Raw genomic sequence first — 16101 nt, forward strand, 5'->3', positions numbered from 1 at the left:
AATAGTCACTTGTTGTGGATATTATAAGGAACAGTAAAACTTTTTTTAAAATTTCATTTTTAAAATTATTTTCCTGTTTCTAGCATGGAATGTACATTTTTCCAAGGGTCTATGAGCTTGGCAACCAGAATGTATATTAAAGGGTGGATTTTTCTCTGCACATTTTACACGGAATCTCAAAACAGTTTTATAGCTTTTTTTATTAGATGGTATTTAATATTTGTGACTTGAATTTTCTCAATTTATGTTGGTTTGTATCATTCTCAAAAGCTTATATTTCAATTCATGTAGAAAAAAAACAGTTTTTCAAATGAAATCTAACTATGGATTCAACGTTTTTTTTTGTCTCAGACATTAATAATTTGGTTCCTAAAGGCAAGATTTGATATTATATTGACTGGTAGTATTTTATTTCAATGTTTAGGGGAATTTGGAAGACTTCTTGAAGAAAAGGAGTCTTTAATCAGTCAGCTGTCTCGGGGGAAATCTTCCTTCACTCAACAAATTGAAGACCTTAGAAAGCAACTTGATGAGGAAACAAAAGTAATATATACATGTGTATAGCTGCCTAAAATGTGGCCATTTCCAGCACTTGTACTGGCCTCTAGGATATTCAGAGCAAGGAAAGGAAGTACTGAAAAGAATATGTACAAAAGGCTAAGTAATAGTATATTTAAGTATAATGGAAGTGCTAGTTTTAATGCACATTCCCTGGGCCCCTGTCTCAAAAGTAAGTTTACAAAACAGGGGTTTTTCTGGAGATTCTCCTCTCTGCCTCTGTTGTACGCTCTCTCACCGCCTGCAGATCCGCCCTCAGGAGTGATAAATCAGTTTTCACTTCCTCTATTTTCGAGGATAATGCTGCTCGGCAGTCCGTGATTGCTGTGAGCAGCAGTTGCACTGATGGGTCTTGGATCACATTAGGTGGCTGCGTGTTCTCTGCATCGTGTGGAGGAGACTCACCGCCATCTTGTGGAGGAGTTCTAGCATATTTTTCCAGCCTTGCTGACACCTCCGAGCGCGCTCTCTGGGTTTTACTGCCTTTCATCATGTGTCGGAATGCTAAGAATGTCTTTATCACTGGGGTACAGCTTGTTAAATTGGTATCCACCGAGGAATTCAGGATTTTCCAGACAGAGCTCCGCACTGCACGTCTGCTCAGAACGCCATGCAGACCACGCCCCCAAAACAGGGGTTTTTAGTTACAAAGTTATGATCATAAAGTTGAAAAGCCACCATACCACGTCAAGGTAAACCCCACATGGCGGTCCCTAACTTGTTTGCCTTTCGGCCATAGTATAAAAAGTCTTCAGTGTAATCAGTGTCTGTTGAACCTTGGTTTCAGTGAAAAGGATCTATCCTCCCCCGCCAGTATGCGGCTTTTAAGGGAGAGGAATTGTCCAACCAACGCCCATTTTTAAAAGTATAGGGCCCCATTAGTTTAAGGGTGGGTATGGGGTGCTATTAAAAACCACATGAAGCTCAGCCACAGCTTCTGTGGGGTTTACCTTGACGTGGTATGGTGGCTTTTCAACTTTATGATCATAGCTTTGTAACTAAAAACCCCTGTTTTGTAAACTTACTTTTGAGACAGGGGCCCAGGGAATGTGCATTAAAACTAGCACTTCCACTATACTTAAATATACTATTACTTAGCCTTTAGAGTGCTTCCACACCCCTATTTTGTATACTGAAAAGAATAGTAGCTTACATTATAATCACAGGTTTTCTGCTTGTCAAAATGGCTTACAATGGCCTGAGACACATTTTGCAGCGATAACAGTTTTTTGTCTTTTGGGGTATTCTTGTATCAGCTGTGCACATTGTTCAGGGGTTATTTTGTCCCATACCTCCACATAGATTTATTACAGGTTGTGCAGGTTAGTCAAATAATGCTTGTGCTGCTGAAGGTATGCACAGATTCTCAACTGGATTGAGATCAGGGGGCTGATTTAGAAAGTGCTTTAGAAATAGCACCCCATTAGCAACAATTTGGAAAATGAAAGGAAAGGCCTGATTGGTGGCTACTGACAAGTGCACTTGTTCAATTTAGCACCTATGAGTTTTGACTGGGCCATTGTTGGACCTGCTTTGGTCTTGAGACACTCCAGAGTTACTTTGACCTTGTGTTTGTAATTATTGCCTGATGAACATAACTTTCACCCAACCCCTTTTTTTTTTACAGACAAAAAGGGTTCTCTCAGTATTTTCCTGTATTTTCCACTTTCGTTCTCCGAATATAAAAAGATACCCCACCCTTGCTGATGGAAAACAGCCACTCAGTACGATACTACCGCCGATTTAACTACAAACATGATGTTTGGCGTTTTTTGAAGTGTAAAACACTTATTAAATACTCTTCTCTAAAGCACTCACATGACCTTAAAAGTTGTCCAGTTTTGCAGCACGATCACTCTCATGCCATTTGGTTAACTCCATGTGTTTTCCCGTGGTGGTAAGATCCTGCTGTGCGGCTGCTTTACATAAGCAAGGATTGAGCGTATAAGGCGAATATAAGTCACAGATCAAGACTAGTTAGTCTGTGGACAGATTTATGAAAGTCTGCCACTGGCAACCTTGCAAGAGCAGTTAATCACAGTCCAATGGCTATTTGTGCATTGTTGTTTTAAAGCATGCATTACAACCTCCATCTGCTGTGGATTTACCCGCCACAATTTTTCCTGTCTGTCTAGGGATGTTGGGCTGTTAATTATCTTTTCCCTGCTCTGTTTCCTTGCTTCATCCTAGATTCAGACAATGATATTTGTTACATGCATTCTTCTAGTTGTCCAATAGAAGAAAAGATGTAACCATTTTGTATGTTTTCCTAGGCTAAAAATGCACTAGCTCATGCATTGCAATCTGCCAGGCATGACTGTGATCTCCTTAGGGAACAGTTCGATGAAGAACAAGAAGCTAAAGCAGAGCTACAGCGAAGTCTTTCCAAGGGCAATGCTGAAGTGGCAATGTGGAGGAATAAATATGAGACAGATGCTATTCAGAGGACAGAAGAATTAGAAGAAGCAAAGTAAGTTGTCACTTATGCTGCAATTATTTCAGCTATTTACATTTGGGGGCAGATTTACTTATGGTCGAACATCGAGGGTTAATTAACCCTCGATATTCGACTGTCGAAGTTAAATCCTTCGACTTCGAATATCAAAGTTGAAGGATTTAGCGCTATTCGTTCGATCGAACGATCGGACGAAAAATCGTTCGATCGTTCGATCGTTCGATCGTTCAATTAAATCCTTCGAAACGTTCGATTCGAAGGATTTTAATCCATCGATCGAATGTTTTTTCTTCGACCAAAAAATACTTAGAAAGCCTATGGGGACCTTCCCCATAGGCTAACATTGACTTCGGTGGCTTTTAGGTGGCGAACTAGGGGGTCGAAATTTTTTCTTAAAGAGACAGTACTTCGACTATCGAATGGTCGAACGATTTTTAGTTCGATTCAAAGTCGTAGTTGAAGGTCGAAGTAGCCAAAAAAAACATTCGAAATTCAAAGTTTTTTTTCCTCTATTCCTTCACTCGAGCTAAGTAAATTGGCCCCCAAGTGTGATTTTACTTTCATTTTTTCAAATGTTCTTGCAAATCTTACACCACTATATACCCGGTGTAACCCATTGAGTCAATCATACACATTTAGGTAGCAAAGACATTCTGGTGAAAAGAGCTCGACACCACTCAACACTGGTTTTTACAAAGCTTTTTTCAAACTATCCCCTCGTTTATGCCACAGTTCAACACCCAGTGTTGCCAAAATTGTGGCTTCCAGTAATATCTAGCCTCCAGACCTTTTTCTTAGGTTTTTGCAATTATGTGCAGTCTGTCAACCAAGAATAAAATATTGTTGGCATAAAAATAGTATAAGAAAAACAAAACTCAGTATAACTGTCCTTTAAAAATCTATAGCATATCTGTAAGGCATTATATTTATCCCCCCACAATCGTATGATAAAACATAACATACAAAAATATACAACACCAGGTATATATATTGGCATAAAATAGACAACTCAATACACATGATTTTATGTGTACGGTGCCATTAAAATGATGATGTTTAGTGTATTTGAACACTGTTTTATAAATGCGCCCTTTGTGTTAGAAGAGGCTTGTAAAGTTCACAGATGACGCATAATTGCTCATCCCTTTAAAGAATAGCAATCTGAAATAGAACAACAATAATGTCTGTACCACTGTTTTTATACCAATTTTGTGTTTTTTCTTTTCTAGGAAAAAGCTTGCTGCACGCCTTCAGGAAGCAGAAGAAGCTGTTGAGGCTGCTAATGCAAAATGTGCTTCTTTAGAAAAGACGAAGCATCGATTGCAGAGCGAGCTGGAGGACATGATGATTGATCTGGAACGCTCCAATGCTGCAGCTGCTGCAATGGACAAAAAGCAGCGCAACTTTGACAAAATTATTGCTGATTGGAAGCAAAAGTATGAAGAGGCACAGGCAGAGCTTGAATCCTCCCAGAAGGAAGCCCGTAGCCTCAGTACTGAACTGTTCAAGTTAAAAAATGCCTATGAGGAAGTCTTGGATATCTTGGAGACAGTCAAGAGAGAAAACAAAAATCTGCAAGGTAATTTTTTCATTTCAGCAGTATGCCGAAGACTGGTACAAATGATAAGCACTGGGCCAAAAAAATTTGAATGGGTCCCCATCCCCCAAATATTTTCACACATCTTTTGGAATTGGTTAAGTGGTCAAGACCCCCTGCAAAAAATTACCTCCTTAACTGAATATGTTTTTTTTTAAACTAATTGAAAAGCTAATGATACATTGCTTCTATAGAAATCCTATAACAACTGGGCTGATATTTAAGGAAGAATTTTGACTTGACTACATATTACTGCCCAGTCTACACCTCCAAAGTCAACTGCAGATACTTACCAAACCTCTTGATATTTACCAAACCTCTTGTTACGCTCCTCTAATGACTTGCTCCTCAAATCCTCTCTCATTACTTCCTCACATACTTTCATTCAAGACTCAAGTGCTGCCCCATCTCTGAAATTCACTCCCACTGTCTGTCCATCTTTCTCCCAAACCAGGGCAGAATTTACCTCTTGTATAAGTTATTGGTTGTTTTGTATGTTTTCTTGTATACTTAATGTTTGCACCCGTTGATTGTACAGCGCTGCAGAATATTTTGGAGCTTTATATATACATGTTAACAATAACAATAATAATATTCAGAAAGGCTTAATTAACTATATTGCTATAGATTTCCATTCCAGCTTCCAGTGTTTAAAGAAGAAGGAGATAAAAAAATGATTTTAAACATTGCTTTTCAGAGGAGATTTCAGACTTGACTGACCAGATAAGTGAAGGAAATAAAAGCCTCCATGAAATTGAAAAAGTAAAGAAGCAGGTAGAGCAAGAGAAATCTGAGGTTCAGGTAGCACTGGAGGAAGCAGAGGTGAGCCTTAACAACTTGAAATACAGTTATGGAGTATATCCATAAATCAGAAAACATCCAAGTATTGCAATGTAATTTTCTACAGAGTCCTATTTAAACAAATAATTCATGACTGATTTTTTGACTGATTTGATTTTTTCTATTTAAAAACAGTACAGTGTATGTGATGTTAACAGAGGTCAACAGAAATCTATGTTGTCATAGTATTCAGAATGCTTAAATGTTTATACTTAGCCTTAAAGGATAAGTAAAACTTTAAAAAAATTATGTAAAACCACCCACTGTGCCTTTTTTAGCACTTTTGCAATTTACATCAATTATTTTTTCTTTAGTTTCAGAGCTATTTAAGTTTTTATGAACTGCTAATGTAATGAATTTAACATCACTACCTGCTGTTCTCTTCCTGTAATTGTTCAGTTAAACAGATATACCTTCAGAAGGAAAACATAGATGTGTTCTGATGTTGCTCTGCTCAGGAAGGAATAGAAAAGAGCATCTGAGGCTTCTGATCTTTTTCCTGAGCAGAGCAACATCAGAACACATCTATGTTTTCCTTCTGAAGGTATATCAGTTTGATTGTACAGTTACAGGAATTGACCAACATGTGGTGTTGTTAAATTCATTATAATAGCAGTTAATAAAAACTTAAAAAGAAAACCACCCAGAGCAATTTACATTCAATTTTATAAAAGGTTTACCTATGCTTTAAGGCCTGGAAAATTAGATATCACACTTGTGATTTCTATATATATATATATATATATATATATATATATATATATATATATATATATATATATATATATATATATATATATATATATATATATATATATAGATAAAAATATGTATTTGGACATATAGCCTTGGCTTTTTCATCAGTACTAAACTAACCTGCCTTTATAACTACATTGTCGCATTCGCCCAATATACTGATCAGGTCAGTGACTACTGAAGTACTTATGAACTTGTTAATTATGCTTGATGTTCTAAGTTGTACTTACAGGTATTAGATATATTTTAACAGATTCTCTGTTCCCCAAATTCTGTTTAAGAAACCTTATATAGTCTCACTAGTGCTCAGCAATATATTGTGTAGGTATGAATTGCACACTAATAATATACTTCCTCAGAAATAATGAAGGACCTAACTTAAGTGCAAAGAGCCTGGGATGTAAGCCACATTCCTAAATGAGCAATACATGGAGCATATGGGTGATTTAAAGAAATTAAAAGATGAGTAGTGAATATAGTGTTGTTACATTTATGATTTCTGTTCATTTAAGGGTGCTTTGGAGCATGAAGAAAGTAAAACACTTCGCTTCCAGCTAGAACTAGCTCAGATTAAGGCAGAATTTGATAGGAAGCTTGCAGAAAAAGATGAAGAAACAGAAAATGTCAGGTATGGATAATTGTGCTTCAAGGCTGATGGCAGCGATTATATTTCAGCTGTCGAAAAACTGCCCAAAGTCGTGTGTGTTATATCTCAAAAATGCTGGCAGTCTGTTAAGTAGAAAAGGGAGTCTGTACCTGTTTAATTGCAAAAATGGGGTGTTCCCAGTATTTATTCTCTGTGTAGTTACATTCACATTGTTTCGGAACTAGTTCAGCCCTTCCTCAAGGATGAGAAACTATATGTAAATTCAAGGAGAGCAATTTGACACAAGTACCTTTCATGAATGGGGTTTTACACTCAACTGACTTGGGGAAATTTGCATGAACACAGCTGCAGTATCAGGCATACATGATCCCTTATTACTTTTGACCAATTATGGTACAAATATAGGATTTAAGTAATTAAGTTAAGCATTTTTTTTTATGTTTTAGTGTGCCTGGTCCTTAACGCTAGGCCTACAAAATAAACACATGTGACACCATTTGTTTCAGAGAGGCAAGTACAAAAAAACAAGTGCAAACCACTTTGTTTTTTGCACTTTGCACCCCATACCAGAAGTGCTTTGTAACTGAGTAACAGTCCTTGTGGTACCAATATTCTCCACATTTACAGAAGTCTCTAGCTGCAAGGGTTTTCGGATATGCTCTAACCCTGCAGCCAATAATTTTAATACAATGCGGTAACACACAAAAAAATCCTCCTTAAAATTGCTCACCCTGAAACTGGGTGGGTCCAGGTGCAAATGCCCCGGACCAGTCGCTTAAATTGTTACTCTCATATGCATTCAAGTCAGGTTACTCACCGCTCCATGACTCTGGCTCGGGTGCGACGCCCCGAACCCTTGCTTAGGGAGGTCTAGCCGACAATCACTTCAAAACTGCTGCGTGCACTTTCACAAACCAGAGTTCAGCGGTGGATTAAAACGTAACTCCTAGGAGGAGAACTGTTGGGGAAATAAAGTTACGTTTTAATCCACCGCTGACCTCTGGTTTGTGAAAGTGCATGCAGCAGTTTAGTAATCCAATCCTCTATATTCCGCCAATGAGCAGATGACCTTGAGTCAATATAGCTCTCTCTCCTGACTCTATTTTTAACTCTTTGTTTTCTGGGCATATTTTTAACTACCAATTATTAAAAGTTAAATTTTAAATCTTGCTCACATGGTGGGTTTCTCTAATATAGATTGTGGGGTGGTGCAATTTTATGGGTCATTCTCTCTCTTTTTTGTGTTTTTACTTACAGTATTGTGTTTCTTCCAAACTTAGGAGAAACCTGCAACGCATTATTGAATCTCTTCAGTCAAATCTGGAATCTGAGGCTAAAAGCAGAAATGAGGCTGTTCGCCTCAAGAAAAAGATGGAAGGGGACCTGAATGAAATGGAAATCCAATTAAGTCATTCTACCCGGCAGGCTACAGAAGCTACTAAAGCCTTGAGAAATCTCCAGGCGCAATATAAGGTATTTGTTTTGCTATTTATTGTGATCTAAATGGTTAATTACAGTAGACTCCCTCAACATAATTTTTTTTTTTAAATGGCAAGAAATTTTTTTATTTTGTTTGAGAAAGATTAATAAAAAAATGTAGTTTAGTTTAGTGGGCTTTTATTATTTTATTTTAACAGTTACCGCCTAAGGAAATAGGGATTGGATTATCGCAATGGTCTTTCCAACAATTAGTCATACAGCACTGAAAACACATGAAAAAAGCTGCTTTCAGATACACTGAAAGTGTACGACTTCTGCTTTAGAAAGTAGCATATATATATATATATATATATATATATATATATATATATATGTATGTATATATATATGTATATATATATATATATGTATATATATATATATATATATATATATATATATGTATATATATATATATATGTGTATATATATATATATATATATATATATATATATGTATATGTATGAATGTGTATAAGATCATGTGAAAAATTAAAGAGGTGTTTCACCTTTAAATTAACTTTAAGTATGTAGAAGATGAAATATTGAGCCAATTTGTAGTTGGTTTTCATTTTTTCTTATTTGTGCTTTTTGAGTTATTTTGCTTTTTATTCAGCAGCTCTCTAGTTTGCGATTTCAGCATTCTGGTTGCTATGGCCCAAATTACTTTAGCAAGCATGCATTGATTTGAATAAGAGACTGGAATATTAATAGGAAAGGGTCTGAATAGAAATATGAGTAATAAAAAGTAGCAATAACAATACATGTGTAACCTTACGGAGCATTTTTTTTTAGATGGGGTCAGTGACCCCCATTTGAATGCTGGAAAAAGTCAGAAGAAAAAGGCAAATCATTTAAAAACTATATAAAAGAAAAAATGAAGGCCAACTGAAAAGTTGGATAGAATAATCCATTCTATAACATTTCCTTTCAAGTTCATTTTAAGACGAACCAACCTTTTAAGTGAAAAGCAGAATATATAGTGAATAAAGTACCCCCTTTTGTAAAATATAAGGATATTATAAGTTACCGAGGAGTTCCATGAACCTAAAAAAGCATGAGGTCGAGGTGACTTCTAATATCCTCATTTTTTACAACAGGGGGTACTTTATTTATTATAATACACAAGTTTTAGTGAGTCATATGACAGAAATGACATCTCTAAGGTCCGATTATAAACAATGACATCACTAAGTACTGATTATAAGGATATCATTTACAGGATGGCTCTTGTGTATTTTAAGCAAATACAGTCTTCTATTTTATCAGCTATGTAGACACACAAAAATTAACCCAGTTCAATACATCTCAACAATAACTGGATATTTGTACACTATATGTGGATGTTTGTATCAATTAAAATTTAAACCAAAGTTCAAACTCACTTTTGAAAAACAATAAAGGGAAGCTTTTTTTGTTAATAGGATCTACAAGTGCAGTACGATGATACTTTACACTTGTCAGAGGATCTGAAGGAACAGGCCGCTGTCATTGAGAGAAGAAATAATCTCCTTCAGTCAGAGCTTGATGAACTGAGAGCAGCACTAGACCAGACAGAAAGGGCCCGGAAACTGTCAGAGCAGGAACTTTTGGAATCTACAGAAAGAGTCAATCTGCTCCATTCTCAGGTATTGTTTTCCATGATTTATTACTACATGTAGTGTGCCAAGTGTACTATTATAGATATAGTAATTACAACCATGTACAACTACTAGGGGGTTATTTATTAAAATTATATTTTTTCTGGTCAGCCCTTTAAATGAGAAAATCATATTTTTTTCTTTAAAAAAAATACAATTTTTTGAGATTTATTAAACCCTGATGGTGTAAGTCCCAATAAAAAAGTACTCCAACTCAGGCCTACCGAGTTAATGTAGAAGTCAAAGGCAGATGTCTTATTGACATTTTGAAGATACTGTATCTTGATCTGTGCTAGGTTTCGTTCAATAATCGGAAGAATTTATGGTTTTAGGCGTCAAATCAAAAAAGTCGAAGGTTTGTTTCCAGTGTCAAATCTGAAAAAGTTGCAGTTTTTGTGGAAAATTTGGTCGGAGTGGTTTTCAGAAAATAGTGAGAAAATTTTGTATTTTGATAAATAACCCCCCCCCCCCAAGTGTTAGAGGGGGAGAGATGGGAATTACACACCAATGTGTTATTTGCAACCGTAGTAAATCACATTATTATTGTACACACAAACCTATTACTACAGATTTCACTATTATCCAATTCCTATTACTCTTTTCTTGTGGCAAGCTCATCCACCTGCTCCCATCCCTTCCTATATTTATAGGGGAAAGGGGGAACTAAATCCCTGTATTAAGTGACTCTTCATACCCACCAGTCATGATTCACTGCTACTGCAGCTTTGACAGTTCCAAAAGTATAAATTATGTTTGGGAAAAACATGATGGCAGCATTAGAAAATAATACATAGGCTGTGTTTACAAATAGCTAAATAATAATTTTGAAAATTGTATTACATTGAACGGATTATTAGCTGAAATGTATTGCGAATTTCTAATTTTTAGTAACCCTTGGGCTATTTTTCAAGTGTAAAAGTGAAATTGAAAAAGCAGTACAAATTCATTATTTTTTCCACTAGCAAGTATGTAGAAGTGTAAACATATTCCGGACCATTCTAGAATTACAATAAAAATTGAATTCAAAGGTTAATATATTTGAAGTGAACATTAAAAGGACACAATATTCTCTTTGTACAGAACACAAGCCTGATCAACCAGAAAAAGAAGCTAGAGAACGATATCAACCACATGCAGAATGAAGTGGAAGAGTCCGTTCAGGAATGCAGGAATGCAGAAGACAAAGCTAAGAAAGCAATCACCGATGTAACTTTATAGTGTTGAGAAACTTGCATTTTGTTTAACCTGTGTCCTGCTTATATACCTCCACACCTTCATAATGTAAGGTGTTAAAATTTAAGCAGAATTGTGATTATCTATACGTGTGTAAATATTCCTGTTGAACCTACTTTGGGGGCCCTGTACTTAACATCTGCCTTGCCCTGGCATTAAGTACTTTGTGTAGGTCTTGTAAATTAATGCCTATGCCCAGTCCACAAACCCTCCTTTGCCTCCCCTCAGCCAAATTTTTTGGCTCCTGACTCTGGTGCAATATTTTTATTGGTTTGCAGTGGGGGCAACTACACTAATATTCTGGCAAATAATGTCGCATCGAGGGAAAATCCATATTTGTGGTTTTATACTGCCATAGGCAACTGATGGCAAGAACACAATTTTATGATGTTTCTGAGAAACCTCAGAACACATCTCTGTTTTTCATCTGAAGGTATATCCCTTTGTCTGTAAACTTCCAGGAACTGACCAGCAGGTGCTACATTTGCTACAAAGTTCATTATATAATTTGTTAATAAGAACTTAAACAGCTGAAACTGAAAAAGAACAATTTTGCAAATTGCAAAAGCGCTTAGAAAAGCACCCTACACTATTTTACATGGATTATTTAAGTGTTAATTACATGAATATTGTGCCATTAAGAGTAATTGTAGATGGATATATTGTGGCATTATTTTAGGCTGCTATGATGGCAGAGGAGCTAAAGAAAGAGCAGGATACCAGCGCCCACCTGGAGAGAATGAAAAAGAATATGGAGCAGACAATAAAGGACCTTCAAAAAAGACTGGATGAAGCTGAGCAGATTGCCATGAAAGGAGGCAAAAAACAGATACAAAAGCTAGAAAGCAGGGTATGATCAATCTGTTTCATTAAGTATTTATGTAAGTTCATTAGGCTATATATATGAAGGTTGTGAACTCCACACAAATTAAATCAAAAAAAGTTCCATTAAAGGAAAAGGTGGATCATTTATATATCACTTTTCTCCCATGGGATTCAAAGCATTTTACAAAGTTTTTTTTAACAGCACTTTTTTTACTGTAATCAAGACATAATAGACTTACTGGGAATGCTGGCACACCATGAGATTACATGACTTGTCTGAATAACAAGGAATATAAATTAGATATTAATTCTGAATGTAGTACAACTAATATTTTGCAATAGGTACGTGAACTGGAAAATGAACTAGAAGGAGAGCAGCGTCGGAATGCCGAGTCGCTGAAAGGCTTTCGCAAGTTTGAAAGACGAATCAAAGAACTCACTTACCAGGTGCTTATCATGAAATGATTTTCTGAATGATAATTTTTAGAAAAATAAATATTTGTATAGTAAAAGCATATACAGTCAAAACACCAAATACATCATTAAAAAAAATATGCATATAGAATACGGAAAGCCAATATTATCAGCTTCATTATCATTTATTTATATAGTATTGCTTTGCAATAATGTATGAGAATACATTGTGGAATTCTCAAAAGTTGTATAATGTATTGTGGACTATTTGTAACAGGGGGAGGAAGATAAGAAGAATCTTATCCGGATGCAAGATCTGATTGATAAGTTGCAGCTAAAAGTAAAGAGCTACAAGCATCAAGCTGAAGAAGCAGTGAGTGCCACACCAAACATTGTTTTTCTGTTATTGTCTTCGCACTATTTTGCTACTGATCTTTCTGAGTGATTGCAGCTATCACCATGTGCTTTAAAGGCTTTAAGCTCCCTTAACTACTCCTGCTTTTATGTGTATTTCCCTCTACCCCAGGACTAGTTCTAGAGATTTGGTTAACCAAAAATATAATACTTTTCATACTGGTGCTCTCTATGCCCAAAAGTCTCTACTTCTCCAAGCAGAAGTCTGTAAGGGTAGAACTACATGGGCAATTTAGGTCTTATGCGACGCCTTGCGACAACATGCTGGCGTCAAGTCGGATGTGACGAAGATAAGATTAGTCTTAGGAATGTCAGATGTAGTCTCAGCACGCATCCAATACGACACGACTGTCAGATGCAGATGCTGCTGTGCTGAGACTACATCTGACATTCCTACCCAGCATTCCTATGCAGCATCTGCATCCGACAGTCGTGTCGTATCGGATGCATGCTGCGACTACATCTGACATTCCTACAACTAACTTTATCTTCAGCGCATCCGACTTGACGCCAGCGTGTCGTCGCGTTGTGTCAGTTCGGACCTAAATCGCACATGTAGTTTTACCCTTAAAGCACATAAATAGAAGGAAGCATGCAACCCACACAGATTGCTTTTGTTGGTTCCAGGGCCCTACATGTTTTATTAGTTTACTACAATGACAACCACATAGGGCCCTTCTCTCAATGCTTGTGTGGTTTTCCTTGCACCCAACAAATAAAACATGTAGGGCCTTATTTGGCCTACCAAAGGGAATCTGTGTTTCAGTGTCCACTAGCAACCATGCATTGATTTGAATAAGAGACTGGAATATGAATAGGAGAGGCATTAATAGAAAGATGAGCAATAAAACTTAGCAATAACAGTACATTTGTAGCCTTACAGAGCATTTGTTTTTTTATGTGGTCAGTGACCCCCATTTGAAGCTGCAAAGAGTCAGAAGATGAAGGCAAATAATTCAAAAAACATACAAAAGAAAAAATGAAGGCCAGTTGAAAAGTTTCTTAGAATAAGCCATTCTATAACATACTAAATTTGTAACTAAGCTGAATTCTTAGCATCCAAAAGTACAGGCACAACTGCCTAAAGAAGGCTTAGGCAGTCAGGTACTTGTGTGCTCCCATATAGAATAAACAAAAATCTGACTCCCTATGCCTTGGACAGTAGTGTCTGTATTTTATGACTGCTGATGTAGCACAGAAAATACAGCCTTTAAAAAACTATGCCACATAACTAGGATATTAGCTTCTGGGGTGAGCACTACTGAATTATATACATATCCAATTTTCTGTCAGTGTCACTGTAAGCACACAATACATGATGTTTTATAGTTAACCAAAACAATATAATAGATTTTCTATAGGGATCAGTGATTAAATTAAACCACTGATGGATAAAGGGTGTTGGTTTGATTGTTGACAAATGTTATTTCTTATTTTTAGCTGAGGAATATGTGAAATAAAAATGAAATATAAACATTTATGTCTTTCCTTCGACAGTCGGAACAAGCGAATCAGTATTTGTCAAAGTACAAAAAACTGCAGCATGAGCTGGATGATGCTCAGGAGCGAGCAGATATTGCTGAATCTCAAGTGAACAAGCTAAGGAGCAAAACAAGGGATGTTGCTGGAAAGGTAAATTGCTACATGATATACAGGGTGGCATAATAATATCTGTTTTACAAAAAGTAATATAATATAGATTTATGTCATAAAAAGACTGTAGTGCCTAGGCCGTAGAATCCATGTTTCCAGATGGACCTTTGATCTGTATTTTGTGTTTGTTGCAATACCACTGTCACAGAAAGGTTAAACCCACCAAATTAAGATTTAAAACAGCATAATAATATACTATTGCATAATACTTAGCATATACATTTTAAAGACAAAGACAAAAGATCCTATGCACTCGCCCATATCAATATATTAATTGTATGCATTGTGGGCACAATTTTCCCTTCCGCATGTAAATTACCCATTTTAGCATATTCTGAGCCTGCAAAAGGATCTTGAATGATTCTACAATGGGTAAATAAAATATCTCTAGCCACTATCTCAGGATGGGTGGACAAAAACGTCTGTTTCCCATGTAGGAGTATACAAACAGAGAACCACAATTCTAAATTTACCAATAAACCTTTTTTTCTTCTAATAGCTTTTTATCTCTCTGTACAGGTCCGTGAAGAAGAATAAACAGTCCAAAGAGGCATCTGAAAGCTTCTAAACGCTGCACTGGTTCATGTTACATGGAAATAAAAATAATTAAATATTAATGAAAATCATCTGATTTTGTATTGCATTTTTTTATGACATTAATTGTTCAGCTTTTATTTTACTTCTGTGGCACAAAATACTGATTGACCTCCTAGTTCTTGATTAGAAAAAAAGCTTATTTTAATTGTTGGTTATGTAGCACCTACTTGGCTGTATTTAGACAAATATATGATAGAGAATTGGCTACATGTGACTTACAAAACAGGGTCAGGGCCTTTGCCAGGTGGAAGCTATCCTTTTAAGATGTAGTAGAACTACAAAACACAGGCTACTGCATATAAAAGATAGGAATTGGATGCCAGGAGGTTCTTGATGCAAACAAAGTGGATGGTTTATTAGCATAAGCAATGACCACAGGTTTACTCACAGTTGGTTTGCAGGTATAGCATATCACAGAGGAGGGAGGATAGCAGAAGATGATACAGCACAATGAAGACTGTTACTCCCATAAGGCATAGTAGTCAAGTGTACATCAATTCCCAGAAGACAGATATACCTCTGTGGGGATCGGGATCACCAATGGAGTAGTTAGGGAGATGAAGTCTAAAGCCTAACACCCTATCCACTGAGTCCCTGCACTAAAGGCAAACAAAGAAGCTTTTGGGAAGCTACTCCCTGCTACTATCCTTGATGGAGCACACAGCTTCTCATGCTATATAAAGCTGACTATCTCACTCTCCTAGAGAGTCTATTAAAGATCTGCCCTAATGATAGCTAACCTCGTTCACAAGGTTTCCTGGTCCCTGACCTAATCACCAAAGGTACAGGTCCCTTTGGGGCGAATGGCTTTACTGGAGCCTTGGTGAACCAAGGCTCAATAGGAAACACCTAGCAGCACAGAAACCAGGAGCCAAAGAGGAAGAGGCCACTCCCTACACACACTATATAGCAGTGTGGCAGGAAGTGGTATTACACCCTTTGACCAATAACTAATGGTGTAATTAATAGGATGTTACAGGGGCTTAATCCAATAACAAAGGAGTAAAGAAAGGGTAGGGATTTAATTCTATAG

The 16101-nt window shown here is 36.6% G+C and overlaps 1 protein-coding gene across 1 annotated transcript in view; it reads left to right on the plus strand.

Annotated features, from left to right (window-relative positions):
* myh15.L (myosin heavy chain 15 L homeolog) overlaps positions 1 to 15086 on the plus strand; it is a 51830-nt gene extending 36744 nt beyond the window's left edge. Inside the window, 13 exon segments of the mRNA NM_001091682.1 lie at positions 425 to 543; positions 2832 to 3028; positions 4243 to 4592; positions 5308 to 5432; positions 6719 to 6834; positions 8094 to 8286; positions 9717 to 9920; positions 11013 to 11138; positions 11845 to 12015; positions 12333 to 12437; positions 12682 to 12777; positions 14316 to 14450; positions 14991 to 15086. Coding sequence (NP_001085151.1) covers positions 425 to 543; positions 2832 to 3028; positions 4243 to 4592; positions 5308 to 5432; positions 6719 to 6834; positions 8094 to 8286; positions 9717 to 9920; positions 11013 to 11138; positions 11845 to 12015; positions 12333 to 12437; positions 12682 to 12777; positions 14316 to 14450; positions 14991 to 15008 — 1955 coding nt within the window. The 3' untranslated portion in view covers positions 15009 to 15086.
* Positions 15087 to 16101: the final 1015 nt, after the last annotated feature.

This window comes from Xenopus laevis, chromosome 2L (genome assembly GCF_017654675.1).
Source record: "Xenopus laevis strain J_2021 chromosome 2L, Xenopus_laevis_v10.1, whole genome shotgun sequence".
NCBI classification, from domain to species: domain Eukaryota; kingdom Metazoa; phylum Chordata; class Amphibia; order Anura; family Pipidae; genus Xenopus; species Xenopus laevis.